The sequence below is a fragment of the Camarhynchus parvulus genome, chromosome 4 (assembly GCF_901933205.1).
Source record: "Camarhynchus parvulus chromosome 4, STF_HiC, whole genome shotgun sequence".
Classification (NCBI taxonomy): domain Eukaryota; kingdom Metazoa; phylum Chordata; class Aves; order Passeriformes; family Thraupidae; genus Camarhynchus; species Camarhynchus parvulus.
The window spans coordinates 37,879,293-37,898,978 of record NC_044574.1 but is presented as its reverse complement, the minus strand read 5'-3'; the positions used below and the strand labels follow the sequence as shown (position 1 = coordinate 37,898,978).

Below are 19,686 nucleotides of genomic sequence, written 5' to 3'. Positions count from 1 at the left end.
TCAGAATTTTTTTTAGAAGAATTATTACTATTATTATTAGTTATTTTCCATAGAATAATATGCTGAAATCCTACTGGAGTTTCTATAAGCAAACACAGTTCTTGCTTTTCACTTGAAAGGTGTTTTTCAGAATTTCAGATTATACATGTTTCAGGGGGGCGGTAGAGCATGTAATGACATTAGTTCTATGCATATGGGATTCTTCTTCCACAGATTATTCTTTACACATAGAAAAAAAAGCAGATTTAGGCATTGGCAAATAGGTGGGCATCTGTAAGAAAAATAAAATTTTGAAGAAAAGCTATTATCAGAATTAGTTTCTTTCAGCAACTATGTTTAGATTTCAAGCGGCTCTTTTCAAAAGAGTGAATGAGATTTTGGGATACAATGACGTTTCAGATCATGCCATATTCTGAAAGCCTGGAGGTCCCAGTGTTAAAGAATAAAAGGCACTGACAGATGAGACTGTGACTCAGAATAGTCTCTGACCAAGATTTCTGGTACCCAGCATAATTAAGGACCAGGATAGCTTTTTCTTCAAGTGAAGCTTACAAGCAAAGTAACACAGAGTGCAAAAAAATGGTCCTTAGTGATGTTTTCTGAAGATGTGTATACTACAGAGAAAATAAAATCTGCCTGCTACTGTCCTTCCACAATACGATGCCATAGTTAAGTGAAAAAAATTACAAGTAATTACGACTTTACCTTATTTCTGACCTGTGTCCTCAGCCATACAGCTGACCTACCCTTGTAAGAAAGTTAAAGACTCATCTGTCCTGTACTGTTAAGATTTTGCTGACATAGAGTAAGCATGTGTTTGGTGTGCAATTCACTTTTAAAGTGTGTTATAGTTGACAAAGTTAAATATCCTTTTTCAAAAGTTCAGACAAGATTCTGTTTAATTCTTGTTCATTAACTTAGTGTTTAAAACCAGATGTTTGTTCATTCATTGGCCAAAGTGACATTAGCCTTTTTTTTCCAGATGCCTGGTCAAATCATGAGATCAGATTAAGCAGAGTTCTGAGCCCGTTTATTCACGCTGATTTCCCAATAAAGCTTGTGGAGTGCAAGAGACAGATCAGTGTCATAATGATTACCTTCCCTTTTGGGAGGAACAGTAGCTGATACAAGAACTTGATCTGATAGACCTGTTCCATCTATCATGACCAGATCTGTAACAGCTAGTTCAATATGGTCATTATTAAGCCTGCCTTGCTATTAATGTGAACATACAAGCTAATAATTCTTGTATGTCTCTCTGTGTGACCATGTATACACACACTTGGAACCTGTCCACAATGTACAAAATGATGCAGCTGTCCTTCCTCAAGCCTAAAGCATTCAGACATTAAAAATATTCTTCCTAAGAGAGTTATTTATTAATTTCTTAAAAATTTTTTAGTCATTCTCCCACACAACCAAGATACTGCTTTCAAGTAAGAATTTCTCTATTAACATGGGAAAAAAACAGAATAGCTCAAACAGAAAATGATATTTGATGTATCTAAAAGCACAAAACGCAAATCAGAGCAAAATCAGAACAAAACAGGCCACTGAAACTGAGGTCCCCTATATCAGGTATTTCAAATTCCTCCTGGGTTTTGATTTAAGGCAAGATTTACAGAGGAACTTGAGTCTAATCATTAACCACAGTGGTGCCTGAATCTGTGGCCTCTTAAATTTCTGCCAAGAGTCACACTTGAAAGAGCAATGCTGCTCCAATGTCCAGCAGCATTTCATTCTGTTCCCTGTACGGCTTGTGAAAGCATACCTCCTACATTACATGGGTTTTGTGTAAGGCAGGGACAAAGCAGCTGGAGACCTGGCTGCACGTGTGCTCAGTCCTGTTGGAAACAAACACCTCTGGTTGGAGCACTCAGCCCTGAGAAAACCTGCTTTCAAGTCTCCTCCCTTGCTGGAAATGTGGTCACTAACTTCAGGTTTTCACCACTGAACAAGCTTGTCACAGCCAGCAGTCTGAAGTGGTTTCAGTTTATAGGAACAAGAACAAAAAATTAAAGTGGGCCGAGATTTGACACTCAAGCCAGATGATCACTGTCCAGAAATGTAAAACCTTGTGGATTAAGCATCAATTGAAATGAACATTCAAGAAACTATTTTGCTTTTCAACTGGTGTATTAAAGATGACCTCCCTAGCTTAAGCAAATCTGATGATGGGGCATGTATCTGGGATACAGGAGTCATGGGCTTAGAACAGAATTAAGCCAGGGAAGAGCTTAAGAGGTTTCCTTTTTTCCAGGTCAAATGATAACTCCATGGCAGGTCACACAGTCAACACACGGCCATGCATTTCTTCCTGTAAAAAAAAGGGATATAAACTGGACTAGGTGCCTTGTTTTACCTCATAATTTTCCACTTTGCCTGGGCAGCTGAGCACTGAAGCTGCTGTCTCTTTTTATTCCCCTTTCTTCAGGAATGCACTTGTCATTTACCTTGGAAAAAATCCGGTCTAGTTACTAATTTTATATATATATATATATATATATATATATATATATATATATATATATATATATATATATGTATGCTATACACACATACAAAATATATAAAGAGCTAACAAGTTTTATGTGGCAATTCCCAAATGCCTTTGATATGGCCTCAGCCTTCTAGGCAAGTGACACAAAGCTGAGATGAACTGCCAAGGAAAAATCCAACTGCCTTATTGTATGACAGAAAAAAAGCACCCATCTCCTCCCAGTATTTTGCCACTTGGCAGACTTTCCCCAGCCACAGCAGTTCAGATATTTAAGTGGCCAAATTGCCACACCTTTGCTCTTAAGTGATCTTTTTTTATGACACTACAGTCTGTTTTGTTTTCCTAGACCATGCAAAATCTCTGCAATATTTGTTCTTGTGTGATAACAGTGAACTTTTATCATGTCAACATGAAATAGTTTTATACAGTTTAGGTACCTTTTCAAAAAATTGAAAACTTCTTCCTCTTAAAAAATTTCTTTCTGGTACCTCTGTGAAAAGTATAAAAGCTCTGTGAAAACTCTAAAAACAAAACACAGCACCAAAACTCAGAACAAAAAAAAGCTATCAGAACTTTGGCAAATTACCTAATGTTTTCATATCCTCCTGGCTAAACAGGTTTTCCCACTAGGACCGGGATTATTTCACACGTCAGCATGAGGCCCATGTTTGAGTTAGCACGGTCACTGAACTGCTGCTGCTCCCAGTGAGCAATCAGGCACACCAGGGAGGGAACAGAGAGGAGCCTGTATTATTGCTGCTTCATCTGCTGCTAAAATGGGGCACCTCACTTCCAGTGCTGCCCTGAGAAACCTGAAATGTTAAAATAAAACAACCCCAACATCACCCACCCCTGCAAAACTGTGTTCAAGAAACATTTGTCACATATTCAGTCTCTGTCCACAAGTCCTATCTGATCACAGACACTGGACACTCCCACTGTGTATCAGTGGACTTTGGACTAAAGAGATGGAATCTAGGATCTCAGCATGTCCTGAAATCCCTTAGGTCCCTCTATGCATCCTACTCCTTCTGTATGCCACAGAATGTATCCCTTTTTAGCTCCTAAGTCCCAGGCCAGGACTAGGAACAAGGAAGAAATAACCAGCTTATCCATCGAGGGAGTAAACTCAGCACTTTCTGTACAGCACCTCTTTGACAGACGGCTTTTCAAAACTACAAAGTGCATCACACAGAGCAGTCAGCATGTCCCAGCAGGGCAATCTGGAAAACAGTCAAAGCTGACAGCACCACGGAGTGACATGTCACTCCTAGCAGTCTCCACTGACCATTTTGTATAGAAAGGATATTTTTGTTTGTGTATTGCATTTTTCATAAGCGTTAAGAATATCACTGGAAGTCTGGTACAATAACATCCAAGAGTTTTGCAGAAGTATTTGAATATTCCAGAGTAAATAACTCCTCCTGTTCTCTTAGAGGCAATTCACTTTTAATTACATCTAGTATACTCAAAATGAAGTAGTTTCAGGAACAGCACTTAAAAATAGCTAAAAACTATTTATAAACATCTACTCAAGGTCTTGCATAATTTTAGTTTTATTTTACATATGAGCATCCTTAACTTCCCCATTTTGCCTTTCATAGTCTCATCCATATTCCTATTCACTACACATTTATATAAGCTGCAAAGTAAGATTCATAGCAAATCATTTCAGGAATTAATTTATCTTGTAAAAATCTGTTTAACTACAATTTCTGGTGAAAAAAGGGAGTATTTTTGAGAAGTATTCATCAGTAAAGGTTCTCACTCCAAAACATTCAAAAAACTGCTCTCAACATTAGGATTAACAGAAAAAAAGTTTTGTCTAACCAGACAAAATTTCCTTCCTGTTATAGTGGAGCAAGTGTCAAAGTTTTCCTGCCATAATACATCCCTAATCATAGTCTCAGGTGTCCAATCTCCACAAATGGTATGGGCAAATCCAAATTGTTGCCCGCTTTGGTCCTGTGATGCAGTCTCCTGAAAATTTGCTGCATCTACTCATATTTACAGTCAGTAAACTCTTTGCTTTATTGAGGAGTGGGAAGGAGGTGGGATGTTGGGAGAAATGGGAAAAGTCATAAAGAAGTGAGGGAATAAAGACAGAAAGATTTGACCAAGTGATTTGGACTGAACTCATTAGGGTGAGAAAATTCAGCTAAAGGGTTATGCTGGAAGAATAGAAAAACATAGTTAATAAGTAACAAGAGTTGATCCTTCACCTCCCTTCCCACGAGGGACTTATACAAAGCAAAACAAAGCAAAATCTTTGTTTCATAAACACAGTAATTAACACCCAGGAAATAGCAGATCTGAGATACATGAAAGTGAAACACTTCAGTCATTCCCCCAAATACCTACCTTGACATTCATAACATTTATGAAGAGTTCAAAAGCTGTTTAGAGCAGGAAACTGAAGGCATATCCACAAGCACAAACTGTTTTTATAGCCTCAGCTATTTTAGCATACATCCAATATGTGACCGTGAATATGTTTTCAAGGGCAGCCCTAATGAGGCACAAATCTACTGAGTACAGGAATACCAACTTAATGTAGCACATCCACTCCCTGACAGAAAGCAGCAAGTCAAGGGACTGAATAGTCATCCCTCCATAATTGCAAATAGCTGTGATCCTAAACATAAGGACTTTCACTGGCAAAACTTCAGCTGATGGTTTGCCAGCAATGACTGTTGAACACACTCCATATTAAATGGCAACTGTGATAGTGCTAGTGACAATCACTCAGATCTCACAGACTGCTCACCTCCTTTATCTTCACCAGTATTATAGGAAATGTCAAAACCAATATTCTTTACAGCTTGTTACCATTTTGCAGCCTGAAGCACATAGAGTAATGCTTACAGAGTTTTCAAGGAACTCCCAACATTCCATTTTCTCCATCAGATTGTCCTAAATAAATCTGGTTTCATATCACATCTTCTTGCAGAAATATTTTGCTGTCATTTCATCTCACTCATGTACTTAACTGAGCAGCTGAAGACTTCATCTTCTTGTGACATACAGAAGCCCTTACTGTTGTATGTCCTTCTAATAAAGTAGTCAATCATAATAATACCCAATCATCTGGCTTAACGAGGTAAGAATTAGGTAATTAAAGATGAAAAGAAGTATTTTCAGATGATTGCTTACACCATTTTTTAATTTATCTATCACAGTGGATAATTTCTTTCGATAATTATCAGGAGAGATTAGCATCCTTGGAAAAAAATTAGCTATTGTTCACACCAGACTGTCATATAAGTGGTGTTTGATTATATAAAATGCATATCTACCTTATTTCAACAGCTGGGCTTTTTAAATCATCCCTCATCTAGGTTTTGATTTGTAAGAGCACAGTTTATGATGAGATTTTCCTAGATGTCAAACATTTTCTGAGTTCCCCATAAAAGGTCTGCCTGACAGCACACAGTTAATAATGTGTTTTGCAGAAACCCAGGATTGCACAAGCTACAATCTCTAAAATCCAGAAGGTAATTTTGTTATTAATCCTATATACTAACTTTATAGGAAATACAGTTGAAGAAGGGGGGAAGAGCAATTCAGATCAGTCTAGATGGTGTGTATTTTACCATATATTTTACCATCAAAAATGATGAACAAAAATTCTGATTCAAAGCTACACAATACAAGCTGATAAAACTGTAGGGGTGATACAAGATCCTGGTTTGATTTCTTTTTTTCCAGAACAGGAAGAATTTATGCATATATATATGTAATTCCTAGATATATATTTTGAATATATTTCTATGGTTTTATCCTCACTTGCCTAAACTTTCTGTACTTTTTCTATCCTGAACATAGAGAATTACTGTATACTGCACATCACAGGGGTGGATTATCCCCAGCCTGCTGTAGACAAGCTCTCCTTCCAGTCAGAATCCAGCCTCTCTTTATCCAGTTTCTACACATTATGGGGTTTTTTTCTTGACAAAAGAAACATTCCCCATACAAGTTTTTTTTATTGATGTAAACCTCATATACCATTGTTTGATTATTTTGGGGGGTTGTGTTTGGTTAGTTTTGTTTTTTGTTTGTTTGTGGGGTTTTTGTTTTGTTTGTTTGTTTGTTTAAGTTCTTAGGGAACCCTACATTTGCCAGAAATGTAGAGCACTGAAAAAAATAATGAATAAAATTCAGGAATGAAGTAGATTTGTCCATGCTTAACATTTTTTAAAAAAAAATCTTCAGAGAGTATTCAAGCTAGTACTTACCTCCTAATTTTCACAGTGTAGCTGCTAAACCAGAAAAGATGGATAAAGACCATGCATTTATCAGAGACTCTGCTATTTTCCCAAAACCAGATATCTGGCTTCTACTCCAGGCTGGCTTTCTGCAGCACAAGGATCATTAGCCATGATATTTTAAGCTGAACCTACAACTTCAACTAATCTTAACTACATTAGAAAAGTCCATTGCTTTTATCTATTTTCCTTCTGTATGGACAATGCTTTTGTGGTTTCCTGTCTTCGTAGTTGACAAAAGAAGGAAGAACATGTCTCTCTTTCCAGCTAACATGAAAAGGAGAATCTGTTTTGTTTCCAGCCATAGTCGTTTCCTTAACACTGCCCACAGAGTGGAGATTTTCATACAAAATTGCCTGAATTTGGGCTCCAGCAACTATCACTGCATAATACCAGAGAGCATCACTCAGATCATAATTATCTTATACAAAGTGGGTAACATCTCTGCAGAGTGTGCAGTGTTTACATAGCACATTTTATTTCTGTTGACTTCATTGAATCATTGTTGAATTTGAGGATGCATTTCATAAACAATTATTCTGCTCTAATAGTAACAAGTAACACATTTGCTTTACAGATACCTCAGCGAAGCACTCCTGTCAACATGAATTGTCTGTCATGTGCTTCAAAATGTTTTGAAAAAAAAATATGGCATGCCATCTGGATCCCAAGCACTCATTAAATCCATTGGAATATGAGTGTTTAAGGGAGCTAACATCACATGATGCCCACAAGAAGGAAAGAAATAAAGAAGGAAAAAGAAAAGAGAAGGAAAGAGAAAGGGAAAGGAAAGGGATTTAGAGATGATACAAACAAGAAATAAAGGATGTGTTTACAATTTTATTTCCTTCAACTAAGAGCATGCCAGCCATTTCAGAGAATAAAGAGAGATGACAGCTTCTATTCCCAGGAGTTTTTGGTCCAAGATTATTTTCCAAGTGAAATGAAGAAAGAGAAAAAAACCTAGCAGGGGAAAGGAATGCTAACACCATAGAATATTTGGGTTCCTCAGGGGAAGGGTGCCCCCATGAACTGAGATTCAGAAGGCATGCTACAAATTTCTTTTAAGACTTGCCAAATCACTTTTCCTTCCCCCTCCAAGTGCCAGGTCTCCCATCTTTAATTGAGGCTAATGACTGTCAGCTTCCAATATTGGCACAGCCCTAGGGAAACATCTCCTACTACATAGCTACTGTCATCTGCTGTGGAAGCACCTTTAAGCCCTAGAGTAGAAAGATGACTGCACCTGCAAAAAGTGAATTGCTGGATAGATGCAGGATTTAAATCCCATCTGCAAAGGCATTCTCTTTTATTAGGGGAGCTGTCAATAATTTTGTTCATGGGAAACTTAAAAGGATGTCGATTAGGAACGGCTGGGGGAGTTTCCAAAAAGATATAAGTGTTTAATTTCAAAAAATCACAAAACAACCCAGGTTTGACATTAACTCTGTATTTCATGTAATTTTGCAAATAAATTAACTGAAATTTACTAAAAACAGTCAGACTGTCATTTGCTGGCATATGCGAACACTTTGCAAAAACAGAGGCATTTTTTGGTACTGTACACTTATGTTCAAGAGCTGTTAAATATATGTAAATAATCTGATTAATACATACTAAGCAATTCTACTTATGACATGTTGGTCCATTGCCAGATGACAATGATGCAAGAAAAAAAACAAGCTGAAATCCTATGGAAAAGAGCCCAAGGAGTAAAGGGAAGGAGCACAACAGATAACTAAATGTGATTAGCAGGGAAAAACAAGAAAGGCCTCATCCAGAAGACAGCAGGACAACATCTACTGAATGACATGTGGACTAAAGGTGGGTCAATTTCCGCCATTGTAAGAATTGGGTAATGTTGTGCTTACTGACCTTATCCAGCCTCTCTGCATTTTCTCAACTCAGTGCATAACTATTTTTAGCAGCAGTACTCTGCAAAATGTTTTATAACTCATTTTGGCTGTAAAGCTGCATCCAGTTGCAACATCCTTCATAGCTTTAACTGTTTCTTTGAATTCACAGATCTAATCTCAGAGCTGTGGGATTTTGTCAGCCATGGATTCCTGAATTAGGGGAATTGGCTGAGCCTCTGATGAAGGCAACCAAGAATGAAGGGATGGAGCCTATTGAATGAGGCCCAGGGAGGGATCAAGCTTTCATAGCAACAAAAGCTAATATTTTTAGGATATTTTTAATTTGCAACCAACAGGCATAAATTTTGTGAAACTATGAGGAAATTGGAGTCCTGTTTTCTTTTTCATACTGTTCTGAGATATAACCAAAGTTGTTATAGAGATTCAGGCCTGACTGGATGGGGCTTTGAGCAGCCTGGTCTAGTGGATGGTATCTGCACCCATGGCAGGAGGTTGGAACAAGATGTTCTTTAAGATCCCTCCCAATCCAAACTATTCTATGATTCTGTGACTCACAAATGTACCAAGCTGAAGATGTTCCTTCTTCTTGTTCAAAAGAACAAGACCATTTGTTACACTAATTCCATGCAGTTTGTGCTGCCCGGTAGATTACAAATGTCCAGTCACATGTTCTTGTGTTACCCAAACACAAAGTCCCCCAAAATCTGAACAAGACATTCTACAGCTAATCTGCACATCAGCAGAGTGCCTGCATGAACAGCACGGGTTGAGAAGTTTTCTAAATGAGGACAAAAGATTCTCATTCATGAAGCTGGAAATCTTCATGTTTTTAGCTCAGTTTCCTTTAAAACCCCTCTGAGAATGACAGACTCCTTTGCCATCAGTGTTTTCCTAGCTCCCATCATAACAGGTAGGAAAGACAGGAGCAGTCACCTCTGAAATGTTTGCAGAGTTTTTGCCAAACTAATTGATGTTCTTTCTGTATTCTGCATGAAACTACATGTTTTTACCCCAAATATAAAAGGGAGATCTCTCATGGTGATGCCCTGTGAAGGCTGACCTAGAACAGATCTAGATGGAGTTAAAGAATAAAGTAGGTATTTATTAAAGGGCCTCAATGGATACATCTTGGGCATCTCAAGAGCCTGGCCAGGGCTACACCCAAGATGAACCCAAAATGGTCGCAGAAATGGACAACCAGTCACGAGGTCTCCCACCTTCATAAGTTCTGGTCCATTAGCACATTGGAGTTAATTGTCCAGTTACAGCTTTAGGTTATGAAGTCCCATACTTCTTGTTTTTCTCTCCTCATTCCACCATTGTTCAGGCTCTTGGGCCTGAAATTTGGATCATTGGTCCTTGGTCCCCAGCTAGAGAAGGAATTGTTTTGTCTAGCGACTCTGTGAAGAGAGCTTACCATCCCCTAATATGAAGCTCAGAACTACACACTGAAGCAGCACAAAATCTGAAAAATATAAAAGCCAAAACCTGAGGCATCAATGGAAGCTTCCAGATCCCTACTTTGGTTCAAAGAAACAAATGAACCCTTCCTATTTCTCCCACAAGTTAGTGGACATAGAATAATCCCGAATCTCATTCAAAGATTTTTTTATGCCCCCACCTTTTCCACTCACTGGGTGGCAATCTGGCCTCCACCAAGGTGCAGACAGCACCAGTGGCCTGTCTCAAAAATCAGCCAGTTAAACACTGTTTTTCACAAACCCAAACCAGATTAAAAGGGTAAGTACTGCAATTCCCATTTTGTTTGATCAGGTAAAAATTGCTTCTCTTTTTTTCCGGTTTGATTTAAATTTTTTTTTAATTTATTTTTTTAATTCAATGGAACAGTATCTCCAATTAGAATATGGAAAACACACCCAGACTCTCCAAAGTGCTGTATTTTTCCATCCTAAGTGTTACAGTATCCAAGAAATCAATTTCAGACTTGAAATGTCAATTTCATTTCTTTTTGCTGAATTAAAAAAAGCATAAGTAACTTCTCTTTGTAAGTAACATTGTTTTTTTCTTTTCTTAGAACCACACCATTATATTTCCAGGATAGTCCAGAGAGAAAAAATCACTGGGATTCAGCAAAATGCCTCATCATACATTTAAGATCAAGTTTAAATCTACTCCTGTTATGCAAAGCTCTTTTTCTTTTTTGTTTGTTTTGTTTGTTTGCTGGGTTTTTTTGCTTAGTAATACTCCAATGCACTTAATCCTTTATGAAATGAAGGCCTGGGAGGTTAAGTGGTGCATATGAAAAAGACAGAAAACTGAGGTGGTTGGGTATAACATCAGGCTACATTATAATTAGCCACTAGACATGCTAGTTTTAGCTATAAAAAAGTAATTTAAAGTTATAAGCAAGACATTACATTCATGCCTTAGGGATCTTGTTTATATTTGGAATCACTATTTCAGCATCTAATATCTCTTCCAAAAGCATTCTCCTGTGTTACCAAATATAGCTGAAACACAACATAAGCCGGCTCTATAAGCTTTTGTAAAGTTGTCCACAGTGCTTTTAGTTACAAAAACATGGGCTTTCTATTTGTGTCTTCTGTATGCCAGACAGAAATAAGCTTTGAATAACAAATATTAACCAGATGTTGACCAGAATCTAATATGTGCCCTTGGAAAAAAAACAAAAATAACACCCATTTCCTTAAAAATGTTGCTTTTGACAGGATTGCTATAGAGAAAACATGCAGACAGACACATGACAGATCTTCACACACACACAAACTACCAGTCTGGAGTATCTGGCTGGAGTTCCAGCCTCTGATGGCAGTATCTGATAAAGCCCAAGAACCTCCAAAGTACAGGTTTTCTAGTTTTTCCTCAAATTAGTTCCTGCACTTGACAACAGCTACTTCTTGGTGGATTTAGCCATTACTCAATAGAAACAGGGCTGTGGGCTAATTAAATCATAGCTGCACGAGTACACTCTATTACTGCCAGTATGAGACTGTGATACTTCGTAGTCAAAACCAAACGTGTTACACTGATTGGCAAAAGTAGGGAGAGAGCAGATGGAACAATTCCCACATTGTCTTGTTCATCGGTAACACACACCACAGAGTCCCCACAACAAAGGTTTGCCAGCACAAACACACCCAGCACTGAGACACATCCCCCTGACTGGCCATTTCCCACAAGTGTGACCTCTGAAGAGAGGTGCCAGCTCTCACAGCCTGGCTTTGCCATCTGAGCTATGGTGCAGCTCTGACAGCAGTTTGTGCCATCAGCCCTGCCTGTGCCTGCACCTGGGGGCTCTGGTGACACAGCCAGGTCTCCAGAGCCCCCCGCCCTAGACATGAAACCAGCTAAGTTCTGTTGTTGTCCTCATCTTCAGCACCCAAACACTTGGTGCAATCCACTTACAAACCTCCCTGACCTACTGTGGGAGAGGAGCGTTAGCATCATTTGCTATGGAATAGCATATTGTAAAACAAAAACCCCAAATAGCTGTGGTTGGACCAGGCAATGTTTCACTGACCTCTGTAATTATCAGGCTGCTTCTCCTCCCACCCACTCCCCACTGGCACATTCACTGCTGACATGTCAGTCTTTACAAAGGGAACTGCATCACTTTCCCAGACTCAGAAACTGATGCCCAAGCGTGCTGATCCTGTGCTGTAGAGAACAGCATGTGGTGAGAAACATCACCTAGAAAATTTTAAATTTTAGTAGTTAACTTTTCTTTGATCATCTCAGTGTTCACTAACGCTGCCAAATCAGAGAAACAAATTACAAGAGCACTGTTTTGTTTTACCATTGTGGCCAAATTTTATCTGCATTTGACACTAAGTTATGTGGATTTCCTTAAAAAGGAGTATTCTAGGTAAGGTGAAGAACAAATGAGAAATACCTTCTGCCATTTTCTTGAGAGCAGCTATGGCAGACTTCCAAAGAGTGATATGGTTGTGGTATGTACAACTGGACCACTTAAAATTTGGTCCTGAACCGGTCTCTGGCTCTTCTGACAGAATTCCAAGGCCATCTCATTCTTGCTCTTTCCTTCCTATTTATTGGAGACATCCTCAACAGAAACTCTCCAGCTTTCTGAGAATTTTAACAGTCTGTAGCAGAAATAACCCATTCAGTATTAAGAAATTCACATTTGGTGCAAGTAATCAAGAATACTGAATGCCTAAGCAGAATGATTACCCATTTTTTTAACTTGTAAAATGTTTATCTCTTTGCATGGTTCTTATCTTTCATGAAAATGTTGATCCAATAGTACTTTATTTAAAAAAAAACCTACTAGACTTTTTCCTTGTAAAAAAGCTATATTGTGTGCCACAGATTTTAAATTATTGAATGCTAAGAATTTCAGTGACAGCAGGGGCTAATAGTTACTTGTGTACTATAAATTTAGCAGCTGGATAGCAGCATACAGTAATGCTTTGACAAGCAAGAAAATAAGGAGATTTCCTGATCTGTGTGTATTCAAAAGACACACTAAGGCTGCCTACCAGAGGAGTAGAGAGAAATTCTTTGACCTGTAAACTTTTTAGAGCTAACATTCTTCAGCTTATTCAGAAGTTCAACCAGCTGAAATAAGAAATTTGACCTAGGGCACGTCCCTTGTTGTGGAGAACAAAGTCGATGACTACTTTAAAGTTATTCTACTGCTGACTCATCTTCCCTCCCAAGCATTCGCAGATACACCATGAGAAAATACAGCAGCAACTAACCACAAAAGATTCTGGGACTAGCAGCTGTTAGCAAACCAAGGCCCAGTATGCAATTGTGGATCTGGAAATTTATAGGTTTGATTGAAAACTGAGCAAGTCTTCTGTGCTTCACAGTGCTGCTAAGAGGCATCATCTTTGATCTAGTGCCTCAGCTGTACCAGTGGGACAAATATTTTCTGAGAGAAGCATAACACAGCCAGAATAGCTCTGTATTTTCCAAGTATGAAAATCAGCCAACTCAGTTTCTTTCAAAATATTCATTCCTTTAGGGCAGATGAGATATTTTCCTTCACTATTTAACAGTAGGGGGCATATTCAGGGTATGCCAGCAAAGTTTAATGAAATCAATGAAGTAGCACTGATTTGGAGTAATTGAGAATCCAACCATGTGTTCTAATGCCAAAGAATCTGGATATTTCTAAGGGCTTATATTGCTTTCCTTTCGGGGAGGGGGGATGGGGAAGGGGGGGCTTGGGGGAGGCAGGAATTGAAGTCCATTTGCTTTGTGAAATGGGGTTCCATCTAAGGTAGCAGAGACGAGCAAACACCTGCACAGATATTTTAAAATCCTGACATTTTTCTTTCTGCCTTTGTAATTGAAGTGTATTTTGTCTTGATGTGCCAGCCAAATTTTCACTCTCTACACTCCTGTACAGGCTGTTCCCACCACTGTGAAATGAGAATGTAGCTAGTGTTTGGACATCCTGTGCACTGGTTTTGATCTGAATGACTACTAGATGCAAACATCAGGCCTCTGGGCCATGTAACCTGAACCATGTGGGCACTAGAGCTGGGTGCACAGTGCAGCCAAGTTCTACTCATTTACATGTGCTAAGGGGAATTTTTACAAGCTTGTTAGAACTGTGAGTAATTGAAATCTGGGGCTAATGTCACTGTGTCTAAATTTTCTTTACTCTAAGTAGGAACAGTAGAGCAGTTAAGAACTGATTTTGCCACTTTTTAGCAAAATAATACAGCTGACAGAAAAAAGAAGGAATGGATAGATGCTATCTTCTGAGATCTGCTCAGAATATTATGTAGAGTGTAACCACTCTTATTTGATAGGCACATATGAAATGCTCATTATTTTGAATAGCTTTTGCATTTTGCGGATTGGGTATAGCAAATCCATTTTGTTTTGTTCCTTGTACCAGTGTGATTGTGAACAAAGTGCTCTTCAGCTGTTAAAATGGATCAGTTAAGTCTCTTGCCCACAAAAGGCAGGTTTGAGGAGACTTCTAGAAAGGTTTAGATGCTGATGATCATACTTGGAGGCAGGCAGATCTAATCCATCAGAATCTATCTTCAAACTCACAAAAAACAGTCAGCCTTTACTTTGAAAGTGAATTTTACACCACATACCTCAGAAGCACAGGAATCATCAGTCGGCAAAGGAGGAAACAGATGCAAAAAGGTGACACCTCAAGTTTTCAAGAGCAGATGCTTACCTCAAGGTTGTCAACAAGTTTGTCTCCCAGAAAGAGCTATTGGGATGACACTGTGGAAGAAGAATGCATTGCATCTTGGACTGCATTTCTCAAGACGTTCACTCCTCTAATGTTAGTGCTATGCATAAAATATGTACAAAGTGGACACTACCTCTGTTTATTAATGCAAACCTGCAGAAATACAGATGCTTAGTTTTGAATTTCAAATGTATTTGACAGGAGGACAGCAGTTGTTCTAAACACAAGCACCAAACAAATACAAGCTGAAGAGACTGGACAAAGACTGAGGGCTGCATCTTCAGCCTTAGACATCCAAGTTCCTCTCAGGTCCTTTCACAGAGCTTGACTCTAGTAACTAAGGTAAAATCACTAACAAATTAGTTAAGATTCAGGTCCCATATACAAGTCTTCCAAATCCTTTTCTCTTTCCCATTTTCCCCCACATCTAATGTCCATGTTCTCATCATTCATCATCAGCATTCTCAGCTCTTTTGTTCCTATATACAAATATTGCAAGTATTCCATTAGAAAGAATTATTGTAAGTGCCGTTATTGTTGTTGCTGTTATTTGAAAGATTTATGACACTGGTTTTGTTCAAGTCAAGCTTCAAATCTGCTTAAGGTTCATCATAATTAACCAAGTGCAGGGAATGAGCATCTGAGCCTGATTTGAGAAGTACACATATTGCAGAAGCATGGTAGAAATCCAAGGAATATTGGTGTATCCTACAGAAAGCAGTGACTACACTGTAGGAGTTTTAGTAATGCCAGACACAAATCTCTTTAACTAGACAAGTGGATTCTAGTCATTAAGGTCAATGTGCACCTTTAAACACATTTGCTTAAAGCTACTGGAAAGAACAAGCTAGACAAAATATTTTGCCAGCTCTCTGAAAAAAAGCCAGAGTGCTCACAAGCCATATTTTTAAGCCTATGCAAAACTATCATGATTGTCATTACTGCTATAAGGCAAAGGTAATGAAGTGAGGGTGAACAGGATTTCATATACCTTTGGCAAGCCAAATGTTAAACACATTATTAGAATTACTCAGTAATTACAGTACAAAACAAGCAAACAAACAAAAAAACCAACCCAAAGAAACAGTCTTACTTCTGCTACACAGCCACAATGTTTGTCTCTATACTTTTCTCCTATGGATGCACTGGTGTCAGACCACAATTCTGGAAAACCAAATAAATCTTGCTTTTCTATAGTCTCCATTCTGCATTTCTACAAACCATGTTGCCTTGCTCCCTCCCCTCATCCCCCTTAATTAAGGAAGGTTAGATGAGATGCTCCTTCTTTCAGAGAGCACCCAATGCTGCACCATTCACTGCCAGCACAATTTAGGTGCTGCTCGTCAATCTTAACTAACACTGAGCTTATCGCAGTAGCTGCAGCATTTACCAAGTCTCAAACATTGGCAAACACTTTTAGGATTAATTTCCACCAGTGTTCCCAGAAGCCATGTGTATACAGCAGACATGTAACCACATGCAAATCAAGCTCTCCTCATTAGCCAGTTGCTGCCTGACTGCTGTGCACTGAAAACTCCTTCAGGCAAACGAGTCTCTTGCCACCCAACACTTCTGCCCACAGTGGAAGTTCAGGCAGATGCTTCAACCTCTCCCAATATACCCACAGCAGGTCCATTGCACCAGACACTTCTACCCCTAGGGAAAGCAGTTACACTGTGCACCTGCTGTGCTGTTGATGAGACTGTAGTTCCATCACGAACACACAGAGATGGAGTTACCTACCCTTTTCTGAAGTTACTCACTGAAATAAGGAGTTGGGAAAAGGTCAGCCAGCTCCTCAGTTCTCTCTACAGTTTTTGCATTATAGCCATCATTCCAAGATTCTTACATTATGGAATCTGAAGACTTTTTCTCCATGAGCAGAAATACCCTCTTAGGAATTCGGAAATTAAGTTCTGGGAATTTTACTGGCAAATTCTTTACAAGTAATTTATGTTTAATGTTTGCATGCACTATTTGCTGTAGCTGTTTGCTAAGAAAATATTTATTAGGATTGGAAGTTTAACATAATAAATCAAACACTTAACATTCACTGGACTTCAAACATAGATATAAAATACCTTACAAAAAATTTTAATGGAATTACACAAAGCAAATGCACAGGGTTTGTCTGTTTCTACACTGAATTAATCCCAAGCCAAAACCAAAAAATAACCCCCGAAAGATCACAAAAAAAGGCATGATAAACTGCATTTTTGTCATTGTTGCACTGCTATGTAATAAGCCCTTTTTACAAACGTTTACTCAACGTTAAAAAAATTCAATTAAAATGTATTCCATCTAACAGAACTATTGGATTAACAGCTGATTTTTAACTGACTTTACATCATGAAATTCTATTAATAGAGGTACCTTAGTCACTTAGTTTAAAATATGGAGAGTAGAGATAGAAAAAATTAACCTTTAGTAGTCTTTAATATAAAATGCACTAAATTTTCCAAAATAAGATTACGACACACTAGTGCCAATTTATGCTGACAAAAGCTGGTATCAGCTTCTTTCTAACTAAAATTCATTTCACAAAACCTTTATATATTACATGAATATTCAAGTAAACTATTTAAAGGATTTAAAAATGCAAAAACTGAATGGTACAGTGTTTAAGAGAGATGGTTAATTTGGGAATGCTGTCATGTCCAACTATATATATTTATAGATATATTTTTTTAATTTTTAAGACCATCATGATACTACCTGATATTGCAAGAAACCTCTGTCATTGACATTTGATATTTTTCAATGCATAACTTCAAGAAAATTATAAGGATTTAACAAATCTGTGTGACACTGAACCACCTTACTGGCTTCCCTTTGTAAAGTGCTGAGTAACAGCCAAATTACATCAGATTTAAATGGATTTAAATGGAGATGATGGTGCTCAGTGTCTTACAAAAAAAAACACCATTAAACTGCTATAATCAAACAATAAAATAAAAAACCAGGTTCAGCTGAGTAGCGCGTGTGTTCCCCAGTGTCAAATCTCTAAAAAAACCCTGAAAGACTAACAATGTATTTCTTGCAGGCTGCATTCTTTCTATCCATCAGCTGCAAGGACATTAAAAAATTTTTTTAATGATTCAAACACTGAATACCTTCTCTGGTTGAAGGCGAGTTGCTCACTAGTTTTGGTCAAGTGGCTTTTGGGAAACTTTCAGAGCAAAATCACCCAGCAACAGGAAACTGGAATGGAAAATGCCAACCATGCACAGTTACATTACTGCAGGAATTGAGTAACACATGCAAGACAAAGAAAAAGTCAGAACATAGCAAAGTAGCAATGGTTAAGAAGTTAGTAAAGTTTTCACAGTGTTTCATACAGCCTTTTACTTTAACACAAGTGCATCACTTACCACCACTACTGCTCAGACATTTTAAGACATCTCTTGGCCATGCAGATCATTTTGAGAAGAAAACAGCAAATTACACATCTTAGGCATTTTTAGACATGAAGTACAACTTATAATTTTATTTTTATATTCAGTCTTATCAAACAGATGTTTTCAAGTTATATTTATTCTAAGTGTTGGGCTTTAACATTCCTTCCAATTTTGTTGGATCCTGAGCGCTAAATGCCCAAAGAACTGGCCAAATATACAAAGGTAACCTTTGTTCAAATAGCCAAGCTATTACATGAACAGAAGGTATATAGGGAATTTCTTGTTGGCACTCCTAAATTTCTTCTTTCCTAACCTTGAGATGGTTTTGTTCAGTTGTTCACATACATCTTTGCCTCCTGGAAACATTACTCTACTTAGGTGATTCATGAAGAAGTAAAACTAGACTCAAGAACACCACTGACTTTTTTTTTTCTCTGTCCAAAGAAGAAAATACACATTTTTTCCCCATTTGGCAAATTCAATTTGACGCCACATCACCACCACTCAACATTAACTCATACAACAGAGACTTACTCCACTGTCAGACATAGCAGGGGAAAAATATCCAGAGGATAAATGGGAGGCTCTTTATCAGATATAATTGCTTGCTCATAAGGAGAGAATCCAGCTTCCCCTTTGTTATTCTTTCATAAATTAATAATTTGTTAAAATCATAGTCACAAGAATTTTAGCTATTACACAAAATTCAAGTTTAAAAAAACAAAGAATAAATTAGTTACAGCCTTGTAAACAATTGCTCATTTATGTAACATACTTGGGGAAAAAATTCCTCTATAGAATAAATCAGACAGTACAAGGCACACATCACACTTAAGAATTCAAAGTGATAAAACCAGCAGATGCCTTCATCTCCTTTGTTCGCTGGTATAATTGTGCTATAGACACTGTAAAAATATGTAGATTTTTGTTTACATTACAGTCATTTGAAAATATTTCATGACTGTGCTTTTTCTGGCAAAATATTTGTGCTATTTTACAGTACAGTATGATTTGAAGCTCTTGGAATGAATCTCCTCAAATGTTCTCTACAAAGCTGCCAGGGAAAAGGCCAGTCTTTCCATTTCGTTGCAGAGTGCCTTTGAACCAGCCATCCTCGCGTTTCTTGTGTACAAAAACAATGTCACCTTCCTTCAGTTCAAGTTCTGCTTCGCTCTGAGGAGGATAGGATACCACAACTCTGTACCTGTGTAATTAAAAAAAACACCTACATTTAGGCTCCTTTTCTTCGCCCCCCTCTCTCTCCCCCTCATTTTTTTAACCCGATACTTTCAAAAATATTTCTGTGCCTGTTGAAGCTTATGAACATAGGAAATTGTCTAGAACTGTTTGCTGAGTAGGTAACAACTTAAAAGTATGTCTTAAACAGATAACAACAATAGCAACATAATAAATTTAAGGCAAATTCATGCATCTCCTATGAATACAGACAATGGTTAAATAACAGGAGAAAACTGTA

General features: G+C 37.9%; 1 protein-coding gene across 3 annotated transcripts in view; it reads right to left on the bottom strand.

The window, feature by feature from the left end:
* Nucleotides 1–16,798: 16,798 nt before the first annotated feature.
* Nucleotides 16,799–19,686, bottom strand: part of SH3RF1 (SH3 domain containing ring finger 1) — an 81,784-nt gene continuing 78,896 nt past the window's right edge. For all 3 annotated transcript variants that reach the window (XM_030946784.1, XM_030946781.1, XM_030946782.1), the window contains one exon: nucleotides 16,799–19,413. In XM_030946784.1, coding sequence (XP_030802644.1) covers nucleotides 19,245–19,413 — 169 coding nt within the window. In that variant the 3' untranslated portion in view covers nucleotides 16,799–19,244. The remainder of the gene's footprint in view (nucleotides 19,414–19,686) is intronic.